Source organism: Myotis myotis, unplaced genomic scaffold (genome assembly GCF_014108235.1).
Source record: "Myotis myotis isolate mMyoMyo1 unplaced genomic scaffold, mMyoMyo1.p scaffold_m19_p_15, whole genome shotgun sequence".
In the NCBI taxonomy this organism is placed as follows: domain Eukaryota; kingdom Metazoa; phylum Chordata; class Mammalia; order Chiroptera; family Vespertilionidae; genus Myotis; species Myotis myotis.
The window spans coordinates 39,380,553-39,401,724 of NW_023416319.1; the positions used below are offsets into that span (position 1 = coordinate 39,380,553).

Consider the following 21,172-nt stretch of genomic DNA (forward strand, 5'->3'; position numbering starts at 1 on the left):
AACTCTAATTCACTCGTTTTCATTGCTATTTAACTGCAGGGCTAGAGGACATTGATGTACATTTGCATTGCCTCCAGTTTCTTTTTCCTAATATGAACAATGTTATTATAAACATTCTAATATATTCTCCTGTATCTTATATTTCAGTTGAGCTAGCTAAGCCGTCCTGTACAACTCTGACTAGAAGTGGTGATATTAAGTACTATAGTCTTGTTTGTGATATAAAAGGAATAACTTCCATTTTTCACCATTACGTAGGATTTTGTTACAGTTTCCTTTTGATTAGATATTTTATGATTTTTAAAAAATCATGAATGATGTTGAATTTTTTTCTGCTTTTATTGAGATTATTTTATGATTTTTTTTCCCTTTTATTCTGTTACTTTGGTTAAGAACATTGATTTTATTATGATAAACAAAACTTGGAATTCTTGAGACAAAGGCAACACTATAAAAGAGGCTCCAAATTGAACAAATAGAATTTATTCTGAAAGAAAGATTAACATAGCAAATAGATGAAAAGAAGAAACTTACTTTAAACATATAACATTGGAAAAAATCAAGTATATTGCATTAATAACAAAACTAGAAAATGTAATATATTCATTTACTTATTTATTCAATAATAATTTATTCAGTACTCACTATGCATCAGGAACTATTCCAAGCACTTAGGATTCATCAGTAAATAAAGTAAAATTTCCTGACAAATTTTATTCTAGACGAAGTGAAATAGACAATAAACAGTATATTTAATAAAGAAGTGAATTATACAGTAGTTCAGCAGTAAGTGCTATGAGAGAAAGAAAAGAGGAATTCTAGAGGGAGAAGATAAAAGTTTCTAGTCATCCCTGCTCAAAATAATTAGTCCTTTAAAAATTATTTTAGGAATTATTCTCAACTTCACACTTATTCATCCTCCCTCTTGTCTAAAGTTGGCTATGTGGTAAGGGGTAGTCTTGATGAGTTTATATTAGGCAACTATTTTATTTATGCTTTTCTTAATTTACCAAAAAGGTACCACTCAGAAAAATTCAGATTTTAATAAAAGTTAAAGCATAGACAAATCCTCCTCACTGGTACTTCCATACTCCTATCAGTGGGAAATAGCCATTGGATATGACAACTTGTTAACTCAGCTAAACAAGACATTCAAAACGCCAAGTTCCATCATGAAATCCAGCATAACTTTGGGTCCTGTTAGAAAACATTTAATATCATCATACTGTCTAATATACTCCCATTGCACTCGATATATGAAGAGTCGCTCTGAGCAGGGAGAGAGCTGAACATGTCAGTAAGTAAATACACTATCTTTTAGCTGTTTCAGGCATTGTTAGATAAAGATGGTTATAGACAATCAAGGAAAGAACTTTTCCAGACCCCAAGCCTTCTTAAAAAATGAAACAGACTTTAGGCTATAATAATCCTAATTTAAATTCATTCATTTAACATGTATACAAGCACTTTTTGGAGCATCTAGAATGTGCCATCTGGCCAAGAGCCAGATAAACAAGTGGTAAATGGACGTGATCATCTCTGCCCTGTGGTATTTATTGTCCAGTAATGTGTGTGTGTGTGTGTGTGTGTGTGTGTGTATAAATGTATAATTATAAGTGATATACAGGTTCTGTGATGGAAATGAACATGGCATTAGGAGAGGGAACAATAAGAGGTGGAACAGGGACACTGGAAGGGCAAGAGCTGGACTAAAGAAAGGCTCTGAGTAATCATTCTTTTAATGAGCATTACTGGTGAGTCAGAATAACACATTCAAATTACATTTAGAAGTTTTTAATGTGCTAAAGCAATGAGTCATAATATTTATTCAAGCCATAGTTTAGATAAAAGAGTAACCTAACAGCAGAATGGTGGTATGCAACCCAAAAGTCCAGTTACATCTGAAAAATGTGTCTCCTCCATGTCTTCATTCTTAGGCTTGTAGCTAGCCATGTTAGCAGATCTGGTGAGCTATCCTTAGTGCATTAAAAGTGGGCTTTTCTTTATAATCTGGACCTGCCCTATTTCCCCAGATCAATGACTCATTTCTTCTGAGCCATGAATCACTGCTATTCTGTAACTATCATGAGGATTTGGCATTCTAAAACACATAGCTGGGCCAGGGCATTTCTATGAAAGCCTTACCCTCAAAAGTCTTAGGATAGCTGGGTCAATTTTAATACCTTTTCAAAAGGCAGCCTGACTGGTGCATTATTTTTGAGTGGGTCATGGTGTTAAAGTCAGAGTGATGTTACTGACTGTTCTTTGGGTTGGCTGAATTCATTCTGGCTGTCTGAGTAAGGACAAAAGTGCTTCTGACAGAGAGTTTGGGCATTTGAATCATTCCTCTTATCGCTTCCTGGCTGTCCAATTGCTCATGGATGTTTTCACTCTCACTTTCGTAAGGAAGAGAAATGTTATCTAAAGAAATGAGATAATCTTATAATATTTATATAAGGGAAGGTATTTATTTATTGGTTTTGAAATATTTAAATTTGCTTTTCCAAATTAATACAGGTAGATTTCATAAAAAGTTGAATATTAAAGAACAAACCACTATCAACTCTTTTTGGAATTTCCTATTTATTTACCTCTAGATTTCTAAGTGATATGCTACTGGTTCTTAACCTTTTTGTTCTCAGGGCTCCTTTGTAGTCTTAAAAGTTATTGAGACCTAAAAGAGAGAGATTTTATCTATGTGGTTTATATCTGTAATTATCATATTAGAAATTAAAACTGAGAAACATCACCCATTAGTCATTTGGAAAATGAGTAATGCAGACCTTCCAAATGTTGGCACATTTTTTTATATGATAGTTTTTAAAAATCACATTTGTTAATATGATAATTGATTTCATCAAAAAGTCTAAGTATTGGGAAGCCCTAAACTTACTGTGGAGGATCCAAGTTTTCCAAATCTCTTATTTTTCCTTGAAAGCTCAATTTTTTTTATTGGCGACAATTATTACAATTTTTTGTACTTAAAATGTTATCAGTTATTTGTACTGGAAATGACATTTTGAGAAAATGACTGCTGAATACCCAAGTCTGAGAAGCCATAATTTGTCAGTCACTCTTCAGTATCTAGTTCAACTAAAAAAAAAAATCACACAAGTGCTCATATCCAATAGAAATGCTTTATGCTACTTCCCATTTCACCATCCAGAATGTTAAAAAGACATGGACTTACCCTGACCCATGTAGCTTAATTGTTGGGTGTAGTCCCATACACCAAAAGGTGGCGGGTTCTATTCCTGGTCAGGGCACATGCCCAGGTTGTGGACTCGATTCCCAGTAGGTGGCCTGTAGGAGGAAGCCGGTCAATGATTGTCTCTCATCATTGATGTTTCTATCTCTCTCTCCCTCTCCCTTCTTCATTGAAATAAATAAAAATTAAAAAACAAAACAAAACATGGACTCAAGGTTGAGATTTAATAAAAGTAATGATTTTTACTGCTTCATCAAGGATATTTTTAAGTAAAACCGGATTTTCTTTTTTAAGATTCCGAGTGTGATGGTAAAGAACACAATGACCATTAGTCAATGTTGACAGCACCTTAATTTGTGCTGCTAAAGCACCAGCAATTTTACCCATTGTGACTTTTGCACCATCAGTGTAAATGTCAACATGTGAAAAGGAAAATAATATCTTAGTGTTACATGAAATAGTTTTGTCTTCACAGAAAGTGAAATACACTTTGAGAACCACTGTAATACTTAATCTACTGTTGCTTGCTCTGCTGATATTAGCTATTTTCTATTGACTTCCTGTTCCAAAAGATGGTGGTTTAGCGCCCCTTCACTAAACCTGCACCTCTCTTGTTCCTTCCTGCATTGCCTCAATATAATCATAGCATACTGTTGCTTAAAAAGAAAAATGTTTACCTTTCCGTTACTGTGTGAGTATTATTCACTGCTAATCCAAGTAGGGAAAAATGAATGTTTTGTTTTGTTTTTCTTTTGTTTTAATATGTTTTTATTGATTTCAGAAAGGAAGGGAGAGGGAAAGAGAGATAGAAACATCAATGATGAAGAGAATCATTGATCGGCTGCTTCCTGCATGTCCCCAGTGGGGACTGAGCCTGCAACCCAGGCATGTGCTCCGATCGACTGGGAATCAAACTGACCTCCTGGTTCATCGGTCAATGCTCAACTACTGAGCCATGCCAACTGGTCTGTTTTTTCTTTTTTTAAATTATTGATTTTTAGAGAGAGAGGAAAGGAGAGGGATGAAGAGATAGAAACATCTATGAGAGAGAAACTACATCAATCAGCTGCCTTCTGTACACCCCCTGGGGATCAAGCCCCCGATTGGGAATTGAACCAATGACCTCTTGGTTCATGGGTTGACGTTCAACCATTGAGCCACATTGGCCAGGCTGCTGGTACAACTTTTTATTTTGACCTGGAGTTGATTACTATCTTGCTTTTTTATGTACTTAGTTCTGTGGTCCCATCACAGATTTGTCTCAATTCTCCAATACATTTGTAAAACACTTCCTAAATATTCTGTTCCATGCAGTTAAGTCATCGGGCCCGTTTGTTTTTCCCTAGAGAAATCCCTCCCACAGCCTTTCTTCCTCTTGCTCCAATATGGAGCAGCTGCTCACGCAGCCAGCTACTCAGCCTTTATTCGGGGGCAGCCCCTAACTGAAGGGAGAATGTGATGAGCTGTGGGAGTCTAAATGCTCATTTCCCAAACTTGAAATAAATTACTCTCTTTTGAGCCCCATGTCTCCTCCCTCGCTGTCAGTGATTTTTATTTAGCTATATCCATATCCCCAAACGTGGATCTCCAGATGCTGAAACTTGCTGGGGTTCTGATGCACAAATTGGCTTCTTTCATTGACATCCCCAAGGCACTTGGTTTCCTAATTTTCAACTCTCCCACATTGCCTACACAATGCTAACACTCTAGACCAGCGGTTCTCAACCTGTGGGTCGCGACCCTTTCACAGGGGTCGCCTAAGACCACCGGAAAACACATATATAATTATGTATTGTTTTTGTGATTAATCACTATGCTTTAATTATGTTCAATTTGTAACAATGAAATTGGGAGTCACCACAACATGAGGAACTGTATTAAAGGGTCGCGGCATTAGGAAGGTTGAGAACCACTGTTCTATACCCACTGTTTTAACCTTGCTGTTAAAATTTTAACTGTGTATCTTGGGGTTCTTCCCACCTCCGTACATAGTGATCTTTATCATTCTCTTTATAGAGCTGCATAGTGTTCAATTGTGTGGCTGTGCCATAGTTTATTTACCAGTCCTCTAGTGATGGACACTGGGTTGTTTCCAATTGTTTGCGCCTTAAATGAGTAACCTGTACATTTGTCGTTTTGTATGTATCCAGTTGTACCTGAATGATAGATTTCCACAAGTGAGGTTGTTGGGTCGAAGGATAAATGCATCTGTAGTTCTGGCAGTTGTTGCCATAGTCCTTTCATAGGAGTTGTACTATTTTACATTCCTGCTAGCAGTGTGTGAGAGTGATCAAACTTTTACACTTTTGCCAATCTGTTACGTGAGAAATGGCATTTCCCTGTAGTTTTCCTGGCCTTTCCCCTTATTATGCACCTCCACATTTTAAACATTTTTTTTATGTATTATTCTGTGTAAACTTCTGGCCAAAAATCTACGTTATAATAAAAATTTCTAACTTTAAATATATAGAATTAAAATAAAATACCATAATTTATAGAAATATACTTAGGTTATTTGCCAGAGTTGGGCCACTCCTGGGTGACTATGACCCATCTTCCTTACTTTGATCACTCAAGGAACTAACAGAATAATTTTTATTTAGCTAGGTCAGATGAAATTTTGTAGAAAGGAATGAACACACTCAACTCATCTTCAATTAAGCTAAACTCGTACTTAATGCATACTGTAGAGAGCTGTAAGTCTTTTTAGGGGAAGCCGGGTTCACATCAAAGACCCCGCTCTTCATGGTTGGCTGTATTTGTTTTCTCGTCCATCTTCTCACAGTTGTATCATTCTTCATAGAAACCACTTTCCAATTTCCTGAGTAAAGGGGCAATGTGATTTGAATATTGCCAGGTCTTCTCATTGTTACAATTAAATTATACCATAATAGTGGATTGTTTAATGTTCTCACTCTAAGTTTGTCACACTTTTCTTCTTAAGGAACATGTGAAGCCATCTGTTATTAAGTCTCACATTTCAGTCCTGTCCCATATTCCCTTCCTTGCAGGTGGTATTGTGAAGGCAAGGAGCTTGAAAATTCCCCAGACATTCATATTGTCCAGGCGGGAAATCTGCACTCACTGACAATTGCCGAAGCCTTTGAAGAGGACACAGGACGCTATTCCTGCTTTGCTTCTAACATCTATGGAACAGATTCAACTTCTGCTGAGATTTATATAGAAGGTAAAGCAAAATACTCTTGGAGTATGGCATTTACTGGTAAGACATATAGTTATAATAAATAAATATTTATTGAGGGCCTATTCTACCACACACCCTCCTAGGCAGTGGGGATAACAGCAGTGAACCAAATAGACAAAAATTCCTAGGTTCATGGAAAGATGGAATTTACATTGTAATGGAGAGACATAAAGTATATGAGATAAAAAAAAACAACAACAACAAATAAAATATATGAGAGGTGTGTGTGTGTGTGTTGGGGGTAGGAAGCTTCCCACATCAACAAGCAATTCTTCATGACACCAGTTGAATATCCTACAATTCAACTCAATTCTTTTACCAACTACCTGGAGATAGTGTCAGATCCAATACATTAAGGGCTCAGTTCTATAAGATTGCTCCCACTTCACTTCAAGTGCCAATCACAAGTAGTAGGTCCCCAGGTTACCCACCATTTCTGTCTGGCTTGGCTACAAATCAGAGGTTTCCATAACCCCCAACTCAGGTTCAATTAATTTGCTAGTGTGTCACAAAACTCAGGAAAACATTTATTTATTTATTTTTAAATATATTTTTATTGATTTTAGAGAGGAAGGAAGAGGGAGAGAGATGGAAACATCAATGACGAGAGAGAATCATTGATTGGCTGCCTCCTGCATGCCCCCCACTGGGGATCAAGCCTACAACCCAGGCATGTGCCCTTGACTGGAATGGAACCTGAGACCCCTCAGTCCGCGGGCTGACGCTCTATCCATTGAGCCAAACCAGCCAGGGCAGGAAAACATTTATTTTTGATAAGCAGTTTATTAAACAATATGATAAAAAATACAGATGAACAATTAGACGGAGAGATAAAGAGAGTGAGGTCTGAGAGGGTCTTGAGCAGAGGAGCCCTGTCCCAGTGGAGTTGGGGTGTGCCGCCCTCCTGATGTGGATATGTTCGCCAGCCTATGAGCGTTCCAAACCCCATCCACCTATACCTACAATGTCTAAGGAGGCTTCCTCAGGCAGGCATTTTTTGCCCCTCTTCACCTTCTGGGTTGTGGGGGGTGGGGCTGAAAATTCCAAACTTCTAATCAGGGCTTAGAATGATTCTGGTGACCAGCCCCCATCCAAGAACCAGAGAGGAGCCGACCCAGTTATCTCATTAGAACACAAGACCCATTTAGTGCTCTTATCACTTAGGAATTTATAGGAGTTTTAGGCGCCCTGTGTCAGGAATGGAGTCAAAGGCAAAAAACAGAGATACTCCAAAGTGCTCATTACTTAGGAAATTATAAGAGTTTTAGGGGCTCTGTGCCAGGAACCAGGGGTAGTGACCTATATATATTTTTCTGTTATCTCACAGTATATACAATCAAGGATAGGAAGTATGAGTGTGTGTGTGTGTGTGTGTGTGTGTGTGTGTGTGTGTGTGTGTGTGTTGTGTGTAAGCTGCAATTCTAGATAGGGTGATTAAGGAAGACCTCACTAACTAGGTGACATAGAAGTGAAGAACTAGAGGAAGTAAAAGAGTGAGCCACAAGGATATTCAAGAGAAAAGAACTCTGGGCACAGTAATCCACAGTACACTGGCCCTGAAGTGGCTGTGTGCCTGTCTTATTACAAAGAGACGAGCAATGTGGCCAGGGTGAGGCAAACAAGAAAAAAAGGATCAGGTAGGTCAAAAGTTCAAGATGGGCTCAAGATGGGAGGAGGCAGGTGAACACATTATAAAGGTCATTTGCAAGGTCATTTGCAAGGACTTTGACTTTTATTCTGAGGGAGATGAGAAGCTATGGAGTACCCTGAGCAGAGATGTGACTTAATCTGACTTAGCTTTTAACAAGGTCACTCTGGTTCCTGGGTGAGAATATACTGCAGGGATTCAAGGGTAAATGATAGGAGACCATTTGGGAACCTTAGAAAGGCAATTACATCAGCACAAAATTTATATGACTAATTTTAGAGAATAAATCAATTTATGTTCCTTACATATCTATAACGTTTTGTTCCCATTTATCTCATCCCCTGGTTTTTTCTGGGAACCGTTCTTTAACACTTTTATCAGCTATAATACCTTATGTAGGCCTTGGTTTCAGCACTTAAATAATGCATTATTATGATTTAAATGCCCATTTATGAACTAGATTGTAAGGTACTGTCTCATTCTTCTATATCTCCAATATAGTGCCAAGTTCATAGTGGGTGTCTGATAAACATTTATTGAACAGATTGTGAAAAATGATGATAATAGTGAATAATGCATGAATAGAAGTGTGTTGTATGTTTTCAATCTCATAATTTTGGAGTACAATAAATGCCTCCAGATTTAGCTCTGATAAATCTTCCTGGAATTTACTGTATTGAGAATAAATCCAGGATCAAAGTTCTGGAAACAGTGCTGAGATTGGATCGCTGATCTTTTTTCATTTTTATGGCAACAGAGCTTCAAGCACCCCCCCTCCTGAGATGAAATGTGACTTGTTAATATTAGGACTAGACGGAAGAGCATCCACCTACATCTACAATGTTTGGAATCCATTATAATCCCTTCTTTTATTTAGTGTGGGTAGGTCAGTAAGAGGATTTATGGACACCACATTAATGTTTGCAAAGACTTTTTTTAGTCCAAAGACATCAGCAGGTGTTTTATATAAAGAACACTTGGAATTTGGACCAGTTAATTTGAACACTATCACTAATTAGCCATGTGGCTTTGAGCAAGCCCTTCAACTACTTAGAATCTATTTCCTCACCTGTAAAAGTGGGTGTTTGTTAGTGCCGTGGTCGGCAAACTGCGGCTCTCGAGCCACATGCGGCTCTTTGGCCCCTTGAGTGTGGCTCTTCCTAAGCCTTAGGAGTACCCTAATTAAGTTAATAACAGTGTACCGACCTATATAGTTTAAGTTTAAAAAATTTGGCTCTCAAAAGAAATTTCAATCATTGTACTGTTGATATTTGGCTCTGTTGACTAATGAGTTTGCCAACCACTGGTGTAGGGGATCACTGAGTTCATTTCTATGTCTGAAATTCTATAGGTCTTCAAATGCCTAGAAACCAGTTTAAGAAATTATCATCTTAAAAGTTTCATGTGTTGGTTTTATTTTTTCAGGGGCTTCTTCTTCTGACTCAGAAGGGGACCCTAAGAAGGAAGAGATGAATCGGTAATTCTAATTTTGCTTAAGTCTTGCCTAGATTAATTTTAATATTCCCAGTATTTTACTGTTATTTAATTATTGCTTTTAATTAAGTTATTTAAATATAGGCTTTCTTGTTTAAAGCAGTTAAAAGAGGGAAATATACAGGAGGAATGAACATACTCTTTCCACATAGGAGGTTTTCCAATAACCATGCAACCCATCTGCATCAGTAACTTTGCTAGTGGGTTTTTTAAAAGTTCCCTTTAGAGTTAAAAATGGGCTCTCCTAAATTTTCTCAGTAAATGTGCAATTATTTGTGCAAAATAAAAAGGCCATTTCCAGCACATTAGTGAAAAGTAATTGTGAATTCAAGCTTCCCAATCTTTTTTAAAATATATTTTTATTGATTTCAGAGGGAAAGGGAGAGGGAGAGATAGAAATATCAATGATGAGAATCACTGATTGTCTGCCTCTTGCACACCCCCTACTGGGGATGGAGCCCACAACCTGGGCATATGCCCTGACCAGAAATTGAACTGTGACCTCCTGGTTCATAGGTCAGTACTCAACCACTGACCCACACTGGCCAGGCAAGCTTCCCACTATTTTAAAAATGAGATATCACCAATGAAGTATCATCATACCTATATATAAAGAGTGAAAAACACATCCAGTGATTCAAAAAACTTTATGTTTTCTGACTAAATAATAATACTTACAAGAACACAAAACCTGGTGATCCTAAATTATTTATGCGAATGATCTGGGCAAGTGACTTTTTTGCTGAACAATTGTTATGAGTACTGAACAAAGTTACATCTATCTATTCATTACTTTCCACAACCATTGACTAAGCACCTACTCTACACCAGCCCTTCATTAGATGCAATGGGTACTAAGAAAAATCAGATACTTCCTGCTTATAGTCTAGTAGGAATGTAATATATAGCAATGAAATATATAGCAAATATAGCAAAAGGTATAATAGCAAGCATATAGACAGTAAGAGTAATAAAGTGTGATAAACGGTGACATAATTATGTACAAGGTGTAAAAGACTTGGCACAAAGGGCTCTATTGGTTGAGGAGGGAAAGAGAGATCAGGAAGAAAGACACAAAATTGGTGACCTTCAGCTCAGGCCTAAAAGAACAGTAGGTAGACACCCCCAAATAAGAAAAGAAAGGGCGTTTCAAGCGGAGGAGGCTGTGGAGAGAAGCCCTGGGAACTGGCAACAGACAGAGAGCCATTCCTTGAGACTACCTGAAACAAGTGGCAGTATTTGGAAGACTGGTTAAAGAGCTGTTAACTGTGTTTGCGCATTCTGTCCCCGCCCCCCTCCTTACAGGCGGTAATTATTCCTTAAGGGCAGAGATCATGTCTTATTCTTCAAAATCCTTTGTGTGCCTACCTTGAAATGATAACTTGCCTTTAGCTTTTGTGCAGATATGAAAATTCATAGCCAGAGTAAATGATTTCTCCCTTTAACTCTCTTCCTTATTCCCATGGCTTCAGTTAAATTCCTCCTTTGTTCCTGCCTCTTTATGCCAGTCACTGCCTTATAGGTGTTTCAACCTTTTTCTCTTTTATAGTTTTCAAATACCACCAGTTACTCTCTAAAAGATCATTCTGATCCTGTTATTTTTCTGACTTAAAAAATTATCTATGGGAAAATAAAACACAAAACAAACAATAACATTTTAAAAAAATCTTAGCATGGCATACAAAGCCTTATTCAGTAGAGTATCAACCAGCCTTTCCTACCCTCTCCTCCTCCACTCCCCCACCTCAAGTTCTCTAGACTGTTGCCATCTCACTCAAACAATGTATGTTTCATTTCACCTCTTTCTTCAAGCTGTTCACTTTGTTAGGAATGCCCTATCTCCTCTGCCTGGCCTTCAAAACCTAGTCAAGTTCTATAATAAACTTCTCCTCTATCGCACATTTATCACTCCCTCCTCAGGGCTCTCATGACGCGGTTACAAGCCTAATGAGTGTGAATTTTGATATACATACTTAATAAGTAAGAAATAACTCATTTGTTTATTTTCTTTCCATCTACTTGTAATAGTTAGGGTTTTGCTTCAGTTATGTGTAATAAAGACTCAAAATAATAACTTAAATAAGATGTTTATTCCTCATTTATATAAAAATATGGATTTAGCTAGTAAAACAGCTCCACCTTCCCCTGCGTTCCAATCTACTTCTAGCTTTCTGCTTCATCTCATTCCATGGTGTAGCCTCATCTTCTTAGTCTAAAATTGGAAGAAATAGGGTATCTTCTGTCCCCTTCTTAAGGTCATTTCTCTTAAATCACAGACATCACTGTCCCTCCTATCCCATGACCAGAAAGTAGTCATGTGGCCACACCTACCTTCAATGAAGTTTGGGAAATACAGTGTTTATCTGGAGTAGCCATGTAAAGAAATCAGGGGTTCTATTACTATAGAAGAAAAAGATGGATGCTTCAGGGACACTGATAGCCTCTGTATGACCACATAATTCTGCTTCTGAGACCCCAACTTGCCTGGTTAGGAAAATATTTAATCACCTATTATTGGATGTCCCATTCCTCCTCCATGACTGTGGAAAGCTCCTTGGGATATATATGTATTTAATATTTGATGTTAAACACTGCTCTATACATCTTACATGAATTATCTTATTGATAACCCTCACAAAAATTCTATGAGGTAAAAATTATTATTTCCCCATTTTAGAGATGAGGAAGCTGAGACAGACAGAGGTAACATCTAAACAAAAGGGAAGCCCATTCTGTCATCGGTCATCTACCCCCTCCCCCCTCCCCCAGGTTATTAGGGAGAGGTCCATGTCCCAGACCTCAAAGCCCCTTCAAGTCCAGTCCTTTGTTGCTTTCTGATATGCTTGGGTGCTGATATCTTTAGCAAGAGTGGGACTCTTTAATCATAAGGGTTACATCCCCTCTGGACTCTGGTTCTCCCTCTTATCAGGTTCTCTGGCAAGATCCACAAAACTAAAATAATCTCCCCTCTGTAGCCTCTTCGAGAATATTTCTTGGCTCTGTTGCCCTTCAAATAATCCCTTTAATTTGTATAACTTGAAGAGCTCATTGACTCAGGCTGTTTCTGCTTTCTGCCATGCCCAAATCCCAGAAGCAAAGATTTACAAAGCCTGGCCTTTTACTTGAAATGGATAGGGGAGGGAAAATACAGAGGGCAAAACAAATCTCAAAAAATTATCTTCTGCACATGCTCCATCATAGCACTCATCTGGATTCTCAGTTGTGAATATGCACAAGTCCCCAGCTTGGCTGGGAGCAGCTAACACAAGGACAGGAATGATATCTTGTCATCTTCCTGTTTACACGTAATAAAGTGTGTAGCAAAGAAGCCCTCAGTAATGGCTTGTGGAATATTGTTGACCAAAGACTTGTATTATGTCTAACTATAAGCAGGGATAAGTTACTAACTTTGCTGAAATAATTTTCACAAGCAATGATAAGTCTGTTTTTATAAAAGTTTTAATCATTTCTCAGAATCCAGAAGCCAAAAGAGGTGTCACCCCCTCCCACTACTTCTGCAGCCATTCCTTCAGCAGTACCCCAAGCCCAGCATGTGGTGGCCCGGCCGAGTGTATCAACCATCCAACAGGTACAAAAGTCTAAGGGAAACACAAGTGCCATAGTCTGTGACAGGCAGGCACTGTGACCATGACCATCTTGTATGGCATGATCATGTTCTCTGTTGCACCTTCATAATGACCTTGGGCAATTCATTTCCATGATCATGATAATCTGTACTTTTAATGTAGGATATCAGTGGTTCCTGTTGCTTTGGAAACATACTCTCTAGCTCATGGGCAATTTCACAGAAACCCTTTATAAATTAGTCCCTAATATTCCAGCTTTATTGGCATTAGAGCATTGATTACACACAATGGCCCAGAACATTCAGAATTCTACTTTCTATGGGAGCAACCATGAAATTATTTTTTTAATACATTAAAGACTCTCATCCTTCAAGATGGTGGTGATGATGATGATAATGATGATACTTATACATGCTTAATGTGAAAACATTGGAAAAATAGAGAAGTATCCTAAGTAAAAGCTTTAGTTAAGGTTCTACTCCCCTGTCCCCACTCCTCAGAGGTACCTTCCTTTAATAGTTTCTAGCAGATAGTTTCATACATTTTCTAGGCATATATATGAAAATATATGTATGCATATACTTCTAAAATATAAAATCATACTATTCTAAATATATTTGTAACATGTTATTGATCTATTTATTGACTTAAAACCATTTAAAAATTTAAACAATTGCTTATCTAAGCCAGTGAGTAATGCACAGGGGTCACATTTTAGTTCTAATCCAGTAGTTTTTCAAATTATGATCTGTGGAGGCTCAGAAATTCTATGGAAGCTCTTCAGGGACTCAGGGTTAATTACACATGTGAGGCAGTCACCATGATCTAGAAAGAAAAACAATCAGTTCAGTATAAAATTTGAAGTCTGTAATTCATAGATTTAGAAAATGTCAGTCTTTTGGTTTTAGATTAATTTCACACACCAAATTCTGTAAATGTGTTCTATCTATCTATCTGTTTATCTATCTATCTATCTGATAATGCTAGCGACAATAAATCTATTGTTCATTCCCTTCTAACAGTGTCAGAGCCCTACTAACTATTTGCAAGGATTGGATGGAAAACCTATCATTGCAGCTCCGGTGTTTACAAAGGTAATCAAAATATTATTTCTTTCTGTCATGCCTTTAAATATACTATAATACCCAAACAAAGTTGTAGGATCAAATATTTACTGATTTTATCTCAGGACTTTGGTCTGTTATAAGTACAGTATAGGATTTGGGATTTTTAGTATTTGTTACCATGTCATTCAAGTCTCATATTTTTAATAACAGTTTGTGTAATGAAAGATATGTCTTCTCCACTCACCACATTGATCTCTGTGGCATCCTATTGCTGTTAAACACAATAGCTACACCTAGGGGTCAGGTGATAAGTTTCTAGCCACTTATATGCCAAAGGTTTCCTTGGAAGGGCTTTCAAAAGAATTGGATTGCACCAAAAGAGTGTCTTTGGCACTCAAGAGATGGAGTAGATGTTCTTAGGAGACTCAACATAAAACCTCACTCTAAGATAAAGAGTCCTATTTTTCTATTGCTTGGTATCACCTATTGTGGTGGCATTAATTCTGAGTCTCATAATCTTTGTATTAGAACTGGAAACTTTACTTAATCACTTTCATTTACAAATGGAAAAAAAAATAAGGGAGGGCCAGAGAGATTAAGCAATTTATCCAAAGTCACAGAATTAGTTAGTGTCAGATTTAGGACTAGAAACATGTTCTTCCAATTCTCACTCAATTGTTTTTTCCCTTAGATAGCCTTGACTTTGTGTATATGTTTTATAAGGCAATAAGTTCAAAGGTAAAAAATTGAGTGACATTGGATTTTTATTTGGTATTATGAAGACTACATGGATGGAATCTATGCCTGGATTTATAATTTATTGTTTTTATCAATGCTAACTTAGGCCCAAAGAGATTTTGTCCTCTCAGAAGTATGCTTTAGTTTGGAGAAATGGTTCTCAGTGAGGGTTAATTTCACGCCCCCCCCCAACCCCCGCCCCAGTGGACATTTAGCAATGTCTGGAGACATTTTTAGTTGTCGCATTTGGGACATTGTGCTGCTGGCATCCAGAGATGCTGCTGACCATCCTGCAGTGGATAGAAAGACAGCCTCCCACAACAAAGACATACCCAGACCAAACTGCCAGTAGTCCTGGGACTGAGACATCATGATTTAGAGCAAAATGGCAAAAACTGTGTCTTTTCCAGTGAGTACTGACCTTAAAGAAAGAGCTAAATCCACAACTTCCACAGACATCACTTTTAGGGAGATGCCACCATATCAGCTCATTCAAGATGGCTTTCCAAAATCAACCGAAGTCTAGACTGAGACATGCTTATCCACATCCATATCAGTTGAGTCAACATTCATATGGGAAACAAGATGCCTCTTGATTTTTCAGATTCACTTCTTGTAACCTGCTTTTGATGTTTCAGCATTGCTATTTTCAAAGACGTGACGTAGGAAAGCAACATGCTGTGACTTGGCAAATACGAGACTTTGATGACGAGTTATAAATGGACGTGTGTGTGTGTGTGTGTGTGTGTGTGTGTGTGTGTGTGTGTGTATGATATATAGCTAATAGAGCTATCTGTAATCGTCTCTTATTTCACGGCTAAGTCACTTAGCCTTAAAACATAGCTTAAGTGCCCCAGAAATCAGGACACGTTGTCACACCCTCGAGACAGTGCTGACTCTTCAAAAGCAACTAAATCACAGAATAATATGTACCTGGTCCCAACTGATATCTCCTTCTCTTTTCCTTACTACCAAGTGCCCAGCCAGAGAACAGAGAGGTGTCCTTATCTCCTCTTAAATCTCCCTAGGTGCTCTGTCTTCCCTGCATCTGTCATCTGGTGCAGACCCCTGGCACAACATTCAGCACAATAAGAAAACTATTTACTTTTCTGTCCCTCCCAAGCCCTTAGAAGCCTATCTCTAATATCTACATAGGAGTCCATAAAGGTAATAATAGGTCCAAAGTCATTTTTATTATTCCAAAAAGTACAGTAGGACTTCAACACTTATTCTTTACATTTCATTTTCATGGGCCGGTTTGAGTAACAGGTTTAGCTGCCTTTGTGTGGTGACTCTGATGAACTTCTAATTAGATGCTCTGTTTGGCTGACACATATATGCCTTTGATAAATTAAAATGGGAAAATGAGTAATCATTACTATATGTTGTTTGTTAGATAAATCTCCAAAAACATTAGATCCACGGTGGGAAAACAGCCCTTAATACAAAGACCCAAACTCTGATGAGGCTTTCTCAGCCCTCAGATGTATGCTTTTGCCTCCATAAATGGACCAGGATTGTTCAGACGTAGGGCACAGGGATAGGCTGTGACTCAGATTCCAGAGGGGCTTATCAGCGGCAGCATGCTTACGTTAGTTTCCATCAGTACAGGCAGGATTGAGGTCATAGTCCCTGCCAGTGTCATTAGAAAATGTCTGAGTCAGAGCCACTGGCGATGGTAATCACGTGGCATGAGCCCTGATAACTGATCATTTTGCATGTGTTTATTTGGGTTATTCCTGCTCTATGCACTTCATTAGGAACTTCTGGCATTTCAACCCCCATGACTCACTTTCTATACTGCCCAACAAAGCATTTCTTTGCCAATACAGTAATGGCAAGAAGCCAACTTTTTAAAAAGCACCAGAGAACAGAGTTTCATTTAACTCCTTGTGCCTTCTTTGGTGATAGGGAATTACTGGTTTTATCTTCTTTTTAAAGAAGGTTAAAATGAAAAGGAGGGCTGCCCAACAAAACAGTGGCAGAGTTTGAGAGAAGACAGGGGTGCTCCGTGTTAGTTCATTGCTCTGATTATAGGTGATACCTACCTATGTTTTGAAATATTTTATGGCGACAGACTATCCTTCATTCTCTCTGCAGTAACAAAAAACACGTCCACTCTATTTATGGGGAGAAACCGTGCTCACACTTCTTGAGTGTGAAGGGAGGTAGACGATCAGATTAGAATCTTACTCCTATCGCTGCTCCCTCTCCAACAGCAGCTGCTTGGCGGACTTTCAAGGCTGCAGCAGCCCTGGCTCCAGCTGCTTCAGCAGTCATTTGAAAAGTGAAGGGGGCAGGGGAAGTGGGAATTTGAAGAAGAGTGCTTCATTATATAATGTCAGAGGCAGGAAACCCTGAAATAACTGGACTGGTGACAGGATCCAGATTTCTGAAGATTACACAGGCCCCTCTCCCCAACCTGACATTCCAGAGGCTTTTCTGACTCAGCTGTTACAGGGCACCTCTGACAAGCAAGAGGCAAAAGAGTCTTCAGTCAAACAGTTCTTTATCAGTCAAAACCGCTCCGATCCAATTCCAGCCTAAAGCAATGAAAACATTCATTTGCACCATCTTCCAAGGTGCAAAATATCAGCTGGATTAAAAAGGGAAGGAAGTGACAATGTGACCCTTGTAGCTGACATCTTGTAACCCATAAGGAAGACACCCTTTCTCAAGATGTCCCTGCATTATATTTATAGGACGGTGTCCCTTCAACTCACGTTTACAGCACATGGCACAGTGCTCGGCACAAAGCAGGCACATAGTAATGTTTCTTCTGTGGCGAATAACTTCCATTTCAGCTAAGAAGGAACCATTGCTTTCATCGCTTTGTGGCATCTGAGTGTCTTTAGGGGGAATAGAGAAAAAAAATCCAATATCAAATGGCCATGGAAGACATGCTTCTCAAGTCTCTGGGTGTAGTCAAGTTACCCTGTAAAGAATGTCTTCCCAGATGATCAGTATGGTGATGACACTTTGGATATCTTTCACCTCAAGAAGTTAAAGACATCGGTTATAGTGGCTTTAGTCCAATCCATAATTCCTAGTTAAGACTAACTTAACCTTTGCTAGGAGGGGAGTGTTTCATTCGCCTCATTCGTCATCAGTGAAATCTGGATGATTATGATCATGTCTGTACACAGTGAACACACTGTACCGTTAGTAACAGCCCAAGGCCTACTACTTACTGTGTTGAACGTGGCACCATCTGCACTATGTTCAAATGGTGCAACTGTTTCAGACCCTGACGTGCAGTGATGTGTGCCAGTACCTTCCCATGAGACTTTTGTAGAAAACCAGTTTTCAGCAGTAACAGCTATCATTGTCCTTCAAACTATGACTTCCAGTCATTTTCTCTAAGTGGTTTGTAAGATGACCCTTGGCACTTCCTTTACTGAGTATTGATGACATGTCACACTGGAATGAGCTTCCATCTTATATCACAGACATTTAGTGGGCATGTTCCATACACTGTAGTATCTCAGGATCTTGGCAGGACTCTGATATAGAACACAGGTCTTGGTTGTCAATGTCTAGTGAATAATAACAATAATGTTGGTCTCAGTTGTAAACAACATATTCTCTCAAGGAGGTCCTTTTGCTAACAGGGCTTTGGTGTAACCTCTGCAGATTGAGAAGTGGCTTATATATCTGAACTGAACTGCAAGCTCTGTCAAAACATGTAGATTGACCTCATTCTGCTTATATCTATTTTTTAAATGTGCCATATTTTATTTATTTAATCTCTTCTGCCATCACCACCTTTTTTGTTGTTGTTTGTTTTTCTAATTTGTTTGCCTCAAGAAGGAATGAAACTCCATTATATATGAATCCCAGGGAGATGTCTGACTGCCATTAAAGTATTCAATAGGCCCCAAAGCTTCTGTTTAAATACAAAATTTGCTCAAATGTCAGGGTGGAGGGCACATTCACCAGCTTGCCAGGAGCACTCAAGAATCGTTGATGTTCCCTGCTTACTTAGAGCATTCCATTCTTGTCACCAGAGGATGTTGTTTAGGGTAGACAAGGAATAACAAGATTTTTAATCAAATAGTTTTTTATTAATTCAGAAACCACTCTATGCAAATCCCATCCTGAATTATTTTAGCGAACAAATTTGAAAACGCAAAGAACAAAGCACTAACTTTGAACTACATCGCCCCCTGGCTGTCCCAATATTAACTTACACACCCCTATGAGAGAAAAGTTTCCTACTGCAGCTGAAGCCAGGTGGTTATTCTCACCCCTGTATTCCTTAAACAAATGCCATAAATATGATATGGCCATGCACAACATATCATAAATTATTCAGACAAGAGCTGTAAACAATCACAAAATATTTATAAGAGTGAATGACAAAAGCAAAAAAGAAATAAACAAACAAAGACTAGCCATCCTGCTGTAGCTGGTTTGGCTCAGTGGATAGAATGTTGGCCGGCCTGACGACTGAAGGGTCCCAGGTTTGATTCGGGTCAAGGGCACATGCCCAGGTTGAGGGCTCAATCCCAGTAGGAGGCATGCAGGAGGCAGCCGATCAATGATTCTCTCTCATCATTGATATTTCTATCTCTCTCTTCCTCTCCCTTCCTCTCTGAAATCAATAAAAATATATATTTTTTTAAAAATAGCTATCCCCTTCTCTGAAGCAAGAGCCAATATTTCCTAGTTGCAGATGCAAAAATTGTAATAATAGAAAGGCTTGCAGCATTTGTTCCTAAAAAGAGCTTGTGGAGGAAGTTAATCATAACCTTTCTATGTTTATAATCCTCGGGCCAAAATTAAAAAGAAAAATATGCTCACACACATGCCAAAGAAACATTTCATAATTAAATGAAACACCTACTACATAAGTGAATGTGTGACTTTAAATTCACAAATCTTGATGAGTGGAAGACTAGATGTGAAAGGAAAATGTGAGTTCCATTCTCCCATAGAGTCTATTATGGAATATACTGATATTTTACAGTTCAAAGTGGTTTATATAAACCTTTTTTTATGGAAGAGTGGAAAAACATTTAATGACACCTTCACAAAATTACAAGATATTTACCATGACCTAAGACTACACATATGACTGTTATTTCATAGAGATTGCCAGAGTTTATATCCCTGCATAGATACTGAAGCTAGACTGTAAAGAACACATAAAGAAAACAAAATAGCAAAACAAAAGTCAATTTCCAGGACAGCAGAATGTAAATAAAGCAAAGCCAGGAAAACAGTTAGTTAATTTGACTGGACCACAGAGATGTTACACCTTGTGGACAGTGATATTCTTCTGTGGAAAAATACATTACTCTTATGCCGAGTACACCTAGTAAATACTCACTGCAGATTTTTAAAATTGTTATTATTTCTGAAAACTAAACTCCACTTGGGTATTTAAGAACAGAATACCAAAAATTTACCAAAAAATTAGTATTTTTGGAACCCTTCAAAATGTTTTGTCTAATATTTAATAAACTTGTCTGGCCTTGCAACAGAGAGGAAAAGAAAGAAGAGAGTGCACCTTTATTCAAAAATAAGCTAAACCTTTATTCAAAAATAAACTAAATTGGAGCTGCTGGAGATGTAGAAGATTTGGAGAAAATCCAAATATAGCATCTTTTCTAAAAATTCAGCACTGGAACTAGATTTCAAAAAATGTACACTTTTTAGTTCTAATAATGTTCTTCTCATTATAGATGCTACAAAATTTATCAGCCTCGGAGGGTCAGCTGGTCGTCTTTGAATGCAGAGTGAAAGGAGCTCCATCTCCTAAAGTTGAGTGGTACAGAGAAGGGACCTTGATAGAAGATTCCCCAGATTTTAGAATCTTACAGAAAAGTAAGTTGTTGCTTCAAAATTATTTTTCTGATAATTAATTTTTATAAATGTATTGTAGGCATTTATTTTTATAATTTTTCACAACTAATTTAAATATAGTAAAAATATTCTAAAAATCACTTGTAATCATAATCCCTAAATCTAAATCTAATTATTAGTATTTTGGTGTATAATCTCCAACATTTTTCCCACGAATATATTTTTTATAAGTCTTCATTGTTGAAAGTATTACATATGTCCCTCCCTCCCCCCCCCCCGCATTGCCCTCTCCAACCCCCCTCTGCCCCAAGCCTTCACCATCCTATTGTCTGTGTCTACCCATGAATATTTTTTAATAAAACTAAATCATATTCTTTTTTTATGGTGTCAGATAGGTACTAGACTTATTGGGGTGAG

At 38.0% G+C, this 21,172-nt stretch overlaps 1 protein-coding gene across 2 annotated transcripts in view; it reads left to right on the plus strand.

The window, feature by feature from the left end:
- Positions 1 to 21,172, plus strand: part of MYPN (myopalladin) — an 89,628-nt gene that overhangs the window by 23,129 nt on the left and 45,327 nt on the right. For both annotated transcript variants that reach the window (XM_036336891.1, XM_036336890.1), the window contains exons 3-7: positions 6,220 to 6,395; positions 9,487 to 9,538; positions 13,030 to 13,144; positions 14,165 to 14,236; positions 20,635 to 20,776. In XM_036336891.1, coding sequence (XP_036192784.1) covers positions 6,220 to 6,395; positions 9,487 to 9,538; positions 13,030 to 13,144; positions 14,165 to 14,236; positions 20,635 to 20,776 — 557 coding nt within the window. The remainder of the gene's footprint in view (positions 1 to 6,219; positions 6,396 to 9,486; positions 9,539 to 13,029; positions 13,145 to 14,164; positions 14,237 to 20,634; positions 20,777 to 21,172) is intronic.